We start from the raw sequence: 14,786 nt of genomic DNA, 5'->3' as shown, positions 1-14,786 counted from the left end.
TGGGCGACCGATGCATCGTGATACCAGCTTGAGGGGAGGCCAGATAATTGAAGAGTGTCAGCCTGATTTAACCTCCGGCGACTCGGTGCATTATTATAATTTATGACGCACGACCAGCTATCACGAGCTCGATAGAACGAAAATGTTACTTAATTGTATTCTTAAATAGTCGAAAAGCCATTGATCTTTCTGGACCACCCGCTATAAATACTTTGAAAATTATACGATGCCTTGACGAAAATAATATTATATTTAATAGGAGATTAGAAATTAAATTTTTGATATTGCTAAGTTTCTTATGTTTTTTCATGAAATTGAAATCTTTACCAAATATATTATATTTTCGAATAATTGTGATGGCGATTTATATTTATTTATACACTTCCGCTTTAAATTAATTTTAATTCTAAGCATATTTACATGTTAGCAACTTGTTAAGTAGCTGCATTAAATAGTTTGCAGCTTTGCATTTATCTCATAAATTATTTAATAGAGAAAAGCTAACTCTCTATTATACAGAACGCGTAGTTTTCATTAGTTATCGTACGAGAAAGCAAATTAGGTTGCCGTTCACGATGGCGGTCTGTTATTTTATGATTCGCACATTGGACACACGCCAAGATTTTTGGCACGTCACGATGTGAATCGAGGAAGCGATTTCAGGGAGGCTCGCCACACGTGCAAACGCGTGATGCTTTTAGAAATGACATTTTAGATGTAAATTTTACACGATACCAACTTTTTCGACAAAAAGATCATTGACTTCTTTTTGTTATATACATAAATTACTTGTTACGTTTTATAATTATAACGTTTTAAAATTATATTATAATATTGTAACATTTTTAAATTATATATATGTATATTCTACGTTACATTCGACGCTATTGATTGTGATACAAGTGAATAAATTTCCATCATCCATTTAAACAGGGGAACAAAGTATATTCGTGTAACATTTCGACAAAGTCCTAAGTTTTTAAATAGAAGAAAATTGAATTACGATACGGAAATGAAAACTGTGTCTATAATTTATATTAATATAATTTATATGAATTATATTTAAATAATTAAACGCTTTGTAAACTCGAAGAAATACGGCTTCGTAGCAAATGATCTATACAAAAAGATATCTGATCATGCTTAAACTTCCCTGAAATCTTAGAAGGCGCTTAGAAAAAAATGTAAAAAGATTTCCTTTGCAAGTAGAGTACAGATTGGAAACTGTCAGGGTATGGGTTCTGACGGGAAAACTGGACGGCTTGCCATGTAATTGGAAAACTTCTGGCACGGTGTAAACTGCCGGAAGTTTTGCGGCTGAAACTCTTTGGTCCGATCTCAAAGACGGTAAACTTCTCAATGGCGTTACGAGCCGATAAATCGCTCATCATTACGTTGTCGTTGCTAGATTGTGCGTCGTCGACGCGCAAGTATCGATCGTTCGTTTTGTTTTAACGTCGCAAGATCTATGATGTTTGAACGCAATTCTAGGAAACAATAACGTGTTATCATGTGTCAACACATATGACGTTGAATTGTTCTCCTTTCTGCGAATATGCTTATTGAGCTTAATCTTTGGAGCTCGACACATGTAGAAGAGTTAAATAAAAATGCAATATTTTTGTGAATTCTAATTTGTTTATATTAAAAAAAAATTCTTTTTACATTGTTGTTACTGTTTATATGTATATGTATATTACCAAATACAAATAATATAATATTACCATAATAAAAAATATTACTAAAAAATTTATATCATTACATATACTGTCATAAATTTAAAAAAATTTAATGTCAGTTATATGAGGTGCTACCATTATATGAAGTACTGTATATCAATCTTTTGAAAAACATTAAAAAATGTTTGGATCTAGTCGCACAGAAATTTACGGTAAAACGGTAGCTGCAGTAGATCAGGCAGTAATAAACAAAAAACCCGGAAAATGATTGCAATTTACAATCTCACGCGGGAGTGAACCGGCTGCAATTTCAGCGATGTCTCGCAAATTGAATCTAACACCGACGAATGGATCATAAATTTTTCCAGCCGCACACGGACGAGTTAACCTGTTCCATCAAACGGACGTATTATACCTGTACGCGTGAAATGCGCAATTCTTTACATCTCCCTGTCACCGTGTATTTACGTACAGCTGTGGCAAATCGCCATTCGCAAAATGATATCTCATCGTCATTAAAATAATAAAGAAATGTTATAGATAAGATAAAAAAGTATGTATAAACGGGCATAAATTATTACTTGCTATTATTGATTTAACAGAATTCAATGTCTTTTTTGGCACTAGTAATTAATAAAAAATACTTTTATTTGTAGAATTAGCTATTATTTTTAAATTTAATAGTATCTGTCATTCATTAAATAATTTTCAAACTATTAGTTTGCTAAAATGCCAAATAATTTATATTGTTTGTAATTTTTAATAAATTAATTCTTTCAAATTTTTGTAATAAAAGATTCATTTTCTATGTGAAAAAATTTCTCATTATTTAGAATTATATGTCATTGTGTATAATTAATAATTTATTTAAAAAATTAGCATAAGTCTTTAAAATAATTGCTAAACATACCGAAAATTACTGATTTTATTCTAGATGCAATGATTCTTCGCGTAACGGATCATCGAATAACGAATATTTACAGACGCACGCTTATCGCTTTGGCTCGTCGACACCATGCAACGAGTCAACCTGCGCGGGGTGAAATTGGGTTCAATTCCGGCAATTGATCCACGAGATCAGCTGTGTTTGCCAACAACCTTGTTGCCTGACGCGTCGCTAACAAGGCGACGACGTCAAAACAGCGATGCATCGACGTGTTAGTACTGGCACGATCCCGAAATATCCATTTTCGTTGAAAATTTGATGGCATAGAGAAGCAAACATTTCAGCAGTTTCGATTCGACTGTCGGTTTTAATAAAATAGCTATTTGTAATTGTGATACATGTAAATAATCAAATTTTAAAATATCTTGTCACAAGGTATTGCATTTTGAAAACTTTGTTCTCATGTATGTTGTACATCAACATGTATGTTTAAATTATTAAACATTTTTTAATTCTATATATATGTATATATATATATATATATATGTATATATGTATATATAATATACACACAGTGACAAGTTTATGTTGTTTTTAATTTACATTCTTAATTTTTTTATTTTTCAATATTAAAAAGCAAATAAAAAATAAGTTAATACAAAATACGTCAAAATCTACTTAAAAATTATAATTTAAAAAAATGAAATCTAGATCACATTGATAAAATAATAATCGCCTAACATACTTAATACAAGATACTACGATAGAAAACAAGAATTAACATTCATAAGTTTGTACATATTTTTAAACTTTTTTTACCATAAAATATCATATCTTATTATAATTTTGCTTATAATTTTATTTGTCATTTCTCAGTTTTACTGCAAAAATGAAGCTTATTTGTAAGCATATAAATATAAGTATTTGCGCTACGTTGAGCAATAAGTGGCGAAGCAATTTTCTACTTTAACGATGTCATTATGATTCGGTATATCTATTTGCATAAGGTATGAATATAATATTCAAACCATTAGGTTTTCTCTTCGTTCTCTTCGTTCTGTATCGTAGGAAGTCGGAGGAAACACGTGGTAGTTTTGGCACTACCGTTCACACCGAAGTATCTTATGATTAATTCAATGGTATGCTTCAACCAGTTTCTCTCGTGCACGTCTTTTCTAATGTGCACATCTGACAGTTCCATACTCTTTCGAAATTCAAAAGCCGAAGTCCATCTACTTCCGTCGTCGCCTTGGTGAAAAAAGGGCAAAACCGTGCCTACGACGACGTTTAAATATAGCAGCGAGTTCTCAGTTATAACCATCCAACTCCCACTTTGCAGCATCCGCGTGCATATTCCTTCTTGCTGCATTTTATCAATGACATACAAGAAGTTGCAAAAGCTCTCTACTGTCTTTACAGGAAAATATTTTTAAGAAGATAGGAAAAAATGAAGTTATTAAAACTACTTATGTATTCCATTTTATAAACTTTTTCTATCAATTAAAACTGTAACTCGTACAGCTTATTTTATAAGTTCGTAACTAACATTATAATATTATAAATTAATTAATAATGTTAATAAAAAAATGTTATAAAGTAGTATTATAAAGTAATCAGCTAGATTTGCTATTTTATAACAATAAAATTATTCATACAATTTTAAATAAAATTATTTGTAATTTTAATTTTAATTTCTATTTTAAATAATTTTGGAAGATTTTTACAGTATATCTTCATCTGTTTTTAAAACAATTGTTTATATTTTTGTTATAGGCTGTGGTATTTTTAAAGATATCTTAACGAAGCGTCATGAAAGCTAAATCCAGCGCGTAGCGAGAATTCATTTCTTTTTTTTTTTCTCGAGAGGCTTCAAGTTGCATAGCAATAAATATCGAGCTCTATTGCGACGCAAAGGCAAAAGGAGCATAAAGCGGATATAAAAGAAAGAGGAATGGTACGCTCGATTAAAAGCATTCACGCCATCGTTTGCAGCCGCGATTGCTCCGTCTGGAATATTCAAAGAAGCCGTTAAATCCCTTTCTCCGTTCAGTCTAGGCGACTGTTTTGCCCTGCATCTTCGTTCAAACATTTAAATGTATTCGAAGCATTTCAATCCGTGAGCGCCCAAAGAAAATTATTAAGCCAGATATATTATTAATAACGAGCTGTAATCTCACCGAGTTATATATTTCCCATCTTCAGGTAAAATTTCTTTTGCCATTTTCATCACGTTTAATAATTGTCTCCGTCTATTGTTGGCAATACAAAACACAAGTTGCAAGCATCTTCTCTTATGCAAGACTTTTTTATACAAAAAATATAATTAATTAAAAATTAAATGGTATCAATTTGTAAAGACAAATAAAATTAAAATAAAAACTTCTGGTATCTTCTTTATAATCAGTCAGTCATTTAAGCTCAAGGCCTAATACATCTGACTTAACGTTTAAAGCGCAAACATTTGTAAATTTATTTATGTCATCAAATATGCCTCGTGTCATTCACTTATTTCGAGGCAATATGATAGGTAAAGATATTATTATTTTATATGCAAAAAGATGGTAGAAGTATGTGTGTGTTTAGGATGATGAATCAACAGGGAGAAAGCCTTCATTTATCACGAGCGAGCATATTGCTTATGTTTGTAGGACAAATGAAAAATAAATTCGAAGAAAGTGACGCGAGAGGAATACTAAAAATGATTACTGAATGCACATAGAGACTTATTATATGTCAGCATGACGTTACTTATAATACATAGAAAAATATTTGAACAATAACTTAAATTCGCTGTATTTAATTGAAATTATAAATTAAATCCTATTGGGCATACATCGCATTTGGAATTTTTATTTATCTTTAATCTTTAGTTTAGAATTATCTTTATGCGTTTTCACATAGATCAAATTGCATATTTTTAGAAAAAATTAAAAGTTTAATTTTAAATTAATATATTCAAATAATTAAAAATAGACGAAAAGTTGAGGAAATTATAATGCGGATAATGAATCAATTTACAAAGATATATACCAAAAATAAAAAATCAAATTGACTTCAATTCTTTTGTGCAATTTATTCTTTATCTTAAATGTTAATATACTTGTGCCATTTTATTTTTAATCTTTTGTTTTACTGTAAAACTTTGTTTTTATTCTACAATTAAAAGTTTTGATATTAAGCTAATCTACTACAGTATCCGTTTCTGAAAGTAGATGCAATTCGAGCCTGGCAAAGACAGGAATTGTCTGCGACAAATTTCCTGTCTCACGTGATACATCGACGCATACTTCCGTTCGCGCGTTGCTCCAGACTCCAGTCACCTGAAAGAGTCGAGAAGGAAAACGGTCCTCCGGCCCAAGGGTATGCTCTTGCATCCAAGTCGCGTACAAAGATCCATATTGGCCGACGACAGCAAACCTCATGAAGGCTCCGGGGATCTCTCAGGAGCTTTCAGGAGGGAGCTGTGCCTGTGCCTCGACGTGTTCTGTATCAAACTTGGCGCGAATAAAGCTCTAAGACAAATCCCCTACGCAACACCGTACGGCTGAGTTTTCGTGATCCGCTTTGAAATTCGACACCCGATACATCACGTCACCTCCAGTCCGCGTTGATCGCGCATGTATATTTGAGGTGGAAGAAAGCTTTACGCGCACGAATATATGCGGTGCGGGCAGCAGACATCGTCTGGGAAAGACCCGGCTAATTTTGCTAGCCGTGCGCCACGTCCGCGTCGTCGCGTCGCGTCGGACCGACTTGCGGCGCTCGGATGCACGAAAATGTTTCTGGGAGGCATGCAGCCGGGATTTGTATTTAAACGTCGCTAACGATCGCTTCGACCTCCTTTGAGTTCTTGTATTTAAACGATCGAGTCTCAACCGTGCTGCGTTTTCCAATGAGCCACGATCGATCTTTTATGATCGCGGCATTTGTGGTCTGACACGAGCCGGACTATATCTACTGAATGCGTGGGATCTTCTTTTTCTGGCCACGATATATTTTTCATTGCAATAAGGAAACATAAATCGTTTAATCTGGGAATGTGCAATCTTCTAATAAACATATTTTAAACGATAAAAACGACAATATTTTACTTTAAACAAGCAAAAATTTTATGAATATCTTTTTAATATATCAATCTTTAAATTACTTTTATTTTCAAATAAAAAAATGTTTTAGTTTGTATCAAAATCAGAGGATAACTACAGTTTTGAAAATATTATATTAAATTTAAATGATTTGTTATTTATGATGGTAATCTAAAAATAAAAAAGGTTCCAATTATTTTATTTTAATAATTACTGATTTTAGCTACATAATTTCTCTTTTATTATGTATACATATTTAATATGATGCCATGTTTTGTTTTATATTTAATAATATTTAACTACGTAACCATTGAATATTTTGCGAAAATTTAATAATTCATTTATATTAGATATATCTACAAACACAAGTATTACGCTATGTTTCTATTTGGCTGCCGTTTTGCAGAATTTCATTTCCTGCGCGTTGAGTTCTCCACTATGCAATGCGGCAAAGTCAGCAGGTACAATTCTAACGAAATATTCGTGATAAAGGAACGAATTTAATTACAAGCTCGCGAGATCTACGATGTTCGCGTTGGAAACATTACCGGAGCGGTATATCGCGCCGCTCCGGCTGTAATTTCGAACTAAAAGTGAAAAACTCAACGCCTGGAAATGTAAATCAGTACGAGCAATGACCACCATAATAATAAAAAAAATATTCCCATGGCTCGGCCCATAATTCAAGCGCGAGCGCGCGAAACACCTGCGAATGCGCCGCGGAAAATTATGCACCGCGAAGCACAACAATCTAACAAGTTGCGTCGTTGCCTAACGGACGAATAGATACGCGCCGTTGCTATTTAGAAAGCTTTTCGACTTAGCGGTACTTCGCAAACACCCGGTCTAGTCCGCGGGTGGAATAAGCGAGCGCGCGACCCGGACCTTTGGACGATAAAGTTAATGGACTTCATTTACATTGCATAATTGCGACGAAAGCGGAGCCAGCACTCAAATTATACGCGAGGACCAACGACCAGAACCAACAGCAAAGGTGCCCTTTGAATATTCGGTATGCTTAAAACACTCATTTACACTCTACACGTCCGTTAAGTACGCCGTAAATTCGCGACATTGAGAGTTAATCGGCTATTGACATAATGTGTAAATATGATATATTTTTGTTACATTAAACTGTCATAAAACTTTTCATTCGAATGAGCGAATTACGATTAATAATCGCATTTATGTGTTGCATGCCTTACTTACCCTCTTCCTGTATGCTGGTTTATCGTCGAATACTTTAAGAACTTTATCTCATAACAATATACAGCATCTTTTATCTCTAATTAATATTTGCAAAAATTTTCACAAAATTTCTATAATAATAATAATAATAAATAGTTAAAAAAGCATTAGACAAAGATATTAAAACACTTTCTTACTGATACGCTGCATATATGGAGGTACCGAGATAAACGTAATATGTCAACATATTATATGTTAGAATTAGTGTCAATAATATAGTCCAGGTATTTTTCGCGACAATGCAAAAGAGAGATAGCGATACTTGACTAGATCCTACGTCCGAGATAATATAAATGTCACTTTGCGTACGTTCGCATGCGGATGCAAATTCAACTATCCATTTCAATCGATATCCTCGCGCGGTGCGTTCCGTTAAAAACACGTGGTCAAGTATCGGGCGAGAATCGCACGGATCGTCAAGGAGGATATCGATTTCATCGATCAAAGTACGGAAAGTACGTTTATTTTCGATGAAGTGCATCATCGTGCTGTGCCAATATAGGAGTCCGCTGATATTTTTTTTCGCGTGGCGAGCGAGCAATAAAGATATCAAGAGGCAGAAAGTTGCGTATAGCTTTCAGCACATTTGCATAGAGTATTGCCAACAAATCCGCGCCAAAAGTAAACGAACTGATGTGTTACAAATGTAGAAATGCGATTACACGTAAAGCGGATATCTTGCAAAAGGGTTTTGTTATATATTATCGATTCTTCGATTATTTTAACGTTTGTTTTCCTTCGCATCGAGTTAAAGATCTCCGAAGCACTAAATCAAAAGCCAGACAACGCACGAAGACTGCGAACTTACGTAGCTCCTGTACGACGCCATGATCCTATTCCATTCAGGAGGACAGCGGAGGAATTTCGAAAAGAAGAAAACAGGTACCCAGAAGCGCTTCCGGCAGCTGGAGCTTCACCAACCACCGTGTCAAGCACAGCAGCATCCACACCACCGTTACGTCACGATTCACCGGCACCGACGGTCGCCCGAGTGCGACAGGATGTTGAGGAGGAAGAAAGAACGCGGTATCAAGGCCACGAGTGAAGAACCCGAACGATTATTTCGAGAAACACACCTCCGCGACCCCATAGATAGAGGAAGAGTGGCGAGCGCTGCGAAGGCGCTTCGTTTCGAACGAAGCTCGGACCCTGAAGAGCCGGCGACCCGCAAGGCATGCCGTGGTCCCTCTCGTTCTCTCTCTCTTTCTCACTTGCTCCCTTTCTCGTTTTCTTCTCACTCCGCGATCTCTCTCTCGCGATCTCTCTCTCTCTCTCTCTCTCTCTGCGTCTCTTCTTCTTCCTTCTTCTCGACTTCCCTTCTGCCCGACTCCGTGGAGTCAGCAGCTCCTTGTCGCACTCGCGGTGCACACTCGAGCCCTATTTTAAGAATAGCTTTGTACTTTCTCTGTCTTGCTCTCTATTCGTTTCTGCTTCTTCGTCTTCTGCTTCGCCGGCTGCGAGATAGACGTGGCTGCGAGAGGAAAGACCGGGGATAAGGATAAATCTCGTATGTGAGAGTACGTGCGTTTCCGTTCAAGCGAAAACGAAATCGCGATATGATGACAGGAGTGGTTAACGAAGCTATTGACGTAAATAACGTAATACAAAATAATGATAACTTAATAAACTGAAATGTTAATGATAGTCCAAATTTAACGTTGACAAAGCTAAGGAACATAAAATTATAAATATTGTTTTTTTAAATTTAGATTTGTTAAATCTTTAATTTTGTAAATCTGAATTATTAATTATATTAGATATTCTATCGTTATTTTATTTTTATAAATTTAGATTTACGTTAAAAAAAATTTCTCTTGCTCTAGATTGTACAAAATTAAAAAATTTTTATTTTACATATTTTTTAAAATCTTATTTCTTCCTTGGTCTCATTTTTATTTCTTACATAATGGACTATCAGAAAATAGCTATTTATATTACATGGTAGTTATTTATATTATCCAGAAAGGAAGATGAAAGACACTATCATCTAAACGGATTTTCAAGGATGCAATAATATGTACAAATTAGGTATATTTCAAAGGCGTGATTGAATTATTCAAAATCTATAGCTTTAATCATCAGATCTTGAAGAAATTTCGAATTCTGAGAGCAAGGTGGTTTGCTCGAAGATAGAATGAAACACATGCGAAACTGAAGCCATCTTCCCCAGGAAATGAGGGCAGTATTGTCACAGGATCGTTTCCACTAGCTGGATTCTCTTTCACGCGACGATGTGGTCTCTTGCGAGAAGTCCACAGAACTTCACAAAAGCGGAAACTCCTTCTAAGAAATCGGTAGCGGAGAGTATCCCCAAACAGGATTTACATTGTTACCGTTGGAACAACGTGGAAGGGCAAGGACGAGAGACTTTAGGGTGTTCTGCGAAGAGAAAAGTTTCACCGAGTTTCCGAGTTGATGTTAGAATGTTGACAGATTCCAGCTTTGAACAGAATAATTGCGAGAATTCCTTTGGAATAGAGAAATTCCCTTAATGCAAACATTTCGTTATTGAAAAATCTTTCTTCTTTTATAGCATTTTATTTTTTAAAAGATCATGAAATAAAAATTTTCTTACTCTACATATAATTTTATCAGTAATTATATAATATATAATTACAGCATATAATTGTATAATCTATAGCAAGAGAAATTCTTCGTCTTTAAATATATAATAACAATAGCATATCTAGCTGTATTATAAATAATATTATAATTAGGGTTTACAAAAATTATTCAAAGATGCAATATAAATACAAAACAATATTTACAGTGTCAATTTGATATTTAGCAATCGTTAAGTTTGAACTATTTTTAGTGTTTCAATTCATTCCATTATTATTCTACAAATTATATTATTTATCGATATCTTTGTTAACTACTCCTGTTATTATTGCACATTATTATTTAATGTACTATTTTAAGTTATACTTATTCCAACTCATAAAACCCAATTAATATTTAATTACAATAGCTGACTGGACTTTGTGCTGCCAGCCCTCGTGAAGCTTTAGAGTGATATTGTCTTTTGCTACATATCGAGGTAGATATCAAATGATAAATACGGCACATGAAGAAAGATCTAAAGCAAAGTTATCGATGGAGGCTGCAGCAAACTGTAATGTTCAAGTTGTGAGCTTTCTAAATCGGTGGCGCTACGAGAATATTCTCGAAAGCTCCCCACAAAGCTTTAAATTAGTAATAAAGCTACAAAAATAGCTCGCGTTTTTAACTTCAGCATATATTTAAATAGATATAACATCTAGGATTTTTTAAACAAAAGAAAGGAAAAATAACATTATATAGATAATAAAAAATATATTAAACGTGATTTGTATCTGCATCGTTTATTATTAATATGATTAATTAATCTTTAATAATTTTACCTATTGATGTTGTAACATACACCATTAATTATCTCTCTATGGAACCTGTCTACATTAAATGTTCCTAGTTTATCGCCTCTCTTTTCTGTTTCACAGTCTTTAACAAATTTGAAGTGGATTTAATCATTAAATGAAAAACCATTATTTATCAAGCATTCCATTTTTAACAATAAATGGATAACAATAAATTTAATAATTTTTATAACCGTTTTAAATGTAAATTTTATACTTTAAATTAAGCATACTAATGCTTGAAATTAGGTAATTTAGGCTCGTCACTTAATTATATGTACAAAACTTAATTTCGATCCTTAATTACATTGTTTAAAACACTACACAATGCAAAATTAGCATCTTGTGCACAATGAAACATGCTGCTTTTCTTTTAGAATTAGAACGTATATTAAATACCATCTCAAAGAAGAAAAGACGAATCTGGTACATTTTGTACATTACCTTAATATCCTCATGTATCACCTGGACATGATTGGAACGTGCTGCAGGATAAAACCGAGAGGAATGTAAGACACAAACTCGTTACCTAGATCCGCATTTGCGACGACATTGATAGATTCTCCATAATCCTCGTACACGCGTGCCACGAGTTAGCCGCAATCACACGCTCGAATCGTTGGTAATTAATTATCTCTCTATAGAAAACGTCTAGATAAACAGTACGACGTAAGAATCGCGAAAAGAGTCAGTGGATCCTCTGTGCTCTTACCGCATATCCGAAAATATTTTGTTCCTAATATAAACCCGCGCATGTGTATATAATAAGAATATTACACAGCGTTTTTTTTTGTCTACGATAAACTCTTAAATTGACATTACTTATAAAAACTCTTAGATTATCCTTTATAAAAACCTTTCAAATTTGTAAACATATTTTTACTTCGTACTCTAGCTTTAGAATTAATTGAAGAAAGTTGTAATCACTGCGTGATGTATCAAAATGAAAATAGAAAACTATCGTAGAGAAATTAACACGTGACTAACGAGGAGTTTATAACCACTTACCCTACTTTCAGTGGATATAGAAGAGTATTATTCAGACAAGAATAGAGCGACTTAGTCATCCCGAATCTCTGCGGCAATATTGAAAAACTTTGGCTTGAGTTTTTCGTAATAATTTTGGACGATGACTCAACATCATCGAAGAATCACGAACGCTTTAATAGATAAATTAATGTTTCATATAATAAATAAATATATAAAAATATATAAAAAAATTAATACTTTATTTTCAGTGCTAAAAGATAAAGAATTTGTACAATAGATTATAAAATTTAATTACTATATAATGTAAATAAAAGCATTTTGTATTGAATAAGGATTACTAGTATTTTTAAAAGGGTAAAATTAACATAGAAATTTATAATACTTTTTTTTTAAATAGGATACAGTTCCATGTGTAGTAATATATCCGGCGCAGTTATATGCAAATTACTATTAAGATTGCAGATTATGTATTAGCACAGCTCGATTTACATCTTAAAAGAACAGCAGATTATATTGTTTACAGTTTAGAAATTATTTTAAAAATCATTATTATATAAATGATCGTCGCGGATTATCGAAATGATTTTCATACGTTGTTTTATAATTATATTACTGGTTATTTTATAATTATATTTATAATTTAGAATTATTTTTAATTAGTTTTATAATTATATTTATGATTATATTAATGATTATATCAATGATTATAAGAAAAAGCTTATCCTCAATCGCAAAATAACGATAGAATGAAGTGTAATCGCATCTAATTTCGATTTTCTTAATCAGATACAGTTGCATGTTTTACAGTAAATTTAGCAGCCTCATCATTAGTAAGAAGTTTGTAGCGACCACTTAAAAAGCCACCTGTTGACCTCTTCCTGAATCCTAAACCGATATGTTCTCTATAATTATATGTACATGAAATGCATATGACAGGTGCGGAATTGCAACAAACAGTCGAAGATGTTATAATATGAAAATAGGACACGATATTAATAAATTCAAAAGCATATCATCTTTGCTTTTTACATATATATTAGCTACGATTATTATATATTAATATTCAGATAGTAAACAAGAGACTTATACATAAATACCTTTATATATAGCATTTATCAGCTTAAATTTAAAAAGTAATTTAAAAATAATTTAAATACAATTTTTTAATTTTATTAAGCAAATATTTTTTATATGTAATAAGAAGAAAAATATTTCAGTTTTTACAATAATAATAAACAGACACTTTCGCTTAGACACACAGATATAATAAATCCTTACAATTGTGTAGAATAAATAAATGCCAAAAATTCAAAGCAGATATAATTTCACATTTTTTAAATATCTCTTATTTCAAACTTCGTAATGTTTTTATTTAAATATACTAATGAAATAATAACAAAAAGTAATTAATAAAACATTACCTAAACAAATAATAGAATTAGAAGAATATTAAATCTAAAATCAATTTTACAAGGAATATAATAAATATAAATAAAAGAATATCAATAAATAAAGTTTTTTGTATTCAAAAATAATGGTTTTTAAATATAAAATATCAAATATAAATAAGAGAGAGCGATTGAGAGATTAAGTGGAAAAAAAATGAAGATGTGACTAGCCTGCTTGAAAGAAATAAGTAGGGAAGAGAAGCAGATGAGAAAGCTATTTTCGCGTTTGGTCCAACGATGTACCACCTCTTCTCTCTGACACCTGGAATTCTCCACCAGATCGAGCCACATACTCAAGAAAAGAGGTGACGAAGGGTGAAGAAGGGGATGAACACGCAGAGAAGGGGCCAATCTCAAATTACTGGTGAGCTCTGGGCTAGGTCGACCAAGCATCTTTGCCCACCATCGCCCGGCGACCTTTTATAGACACTCGCCGGTAGTGGGGTAAAGTGGGAGGAAATTGTGTGAAAACTGGCAATCCAACGGAAAAAGAAGAAGCAAAAAGAACAAGCAAGCAAAGAAGCAAAAGGAACGACTGTGCGATTTTGGAACTAACTGGTGCCGGAAAACGGGAAATTTAATGATGTGCAAATATTTGTACACTTTTACTCTTTCCAAATTAATTATATTTCTTGCAATAGAATTAGAAGATAGGGAAAATCATATTGATTAAAGAAAAACAAAGATTAAAAGATCTCACTTACCTTGTTAGGTTGGCAGATAAATTTGTATAATTATTATAAAAGATTTAAGAAACATTAGAAAAATCAGAGCACCTAAAAGAATAGTTAACAATCTTATCAGGAATGGAATAGAAATCGTTTTTTGTTCTTTTTACTCTGGTACACATTTACTTTGACGGTTTTATAGGATCGCAATTTTGTAAAATTTTTATAAAATATTTTTACATGAACATATAAAAATGACGAAACGTCGTTTCGTTCAGTGTACAATCGCGCGCGGCATTCACGTTTCTCGTTGTCACATTGTCAACAACCTCGTCTAAATACCAAAATGTCTGGCGCGACTTTAAGTTTGAAACAAGATAGGCAGGA

General features: G+C 32.9%; 1 protein-coding gene across 3 annotated transcripts in view; it reads right to left on the bottom strand.

Moving 5' to 3' along the window:
• LOC105452570 (FH1/FH2 domain-containing protein 3) overlaps positions 1-9,067 on the bottom strand; it is a 154,185-nt gene extending 145,118 nt beyond the window's left edge. For all 3 annotated transcript variants that reach the window (XM_011693786.1, XM_011693785.1, XM_011693787.1), the window contains exon 1: positions 8,707-9,067. In XM_011693786.1, coding sequence (XP_011692088.1) covers positions 8,707-8,727 — 21 coding nt within the window. In that variant the 5' untranslated portion in view covers positions 8,728-9,067. The remainder of the gene's footprint in view (positions 1-8,706) is intronic.
• Between the last annotated feature and the right edge of the window lie 5,719 nt (positions 9,068-14,786).

Source organism: Wasmannia auropunctata, unplaced genomic scaffold, assembly GCF_000956235.1.
Source record: "Wasmannia auropunctata unplaced genomic scaffold, wasmannia.A_1.0 LD336029.1, whole genome shotgun sequence".
NCBI classification, from domain to species: Eukaryota; Metazoa; Arthropoda; class Insecta; order Hymenoptera; family Formicidae; genus Wasmannia; species Wasmannia auropunctata.
Note: the sequence above shows the minus strand (reverse complement) of the source record. Positions and strands in the feature narration are given on the sequence as shown.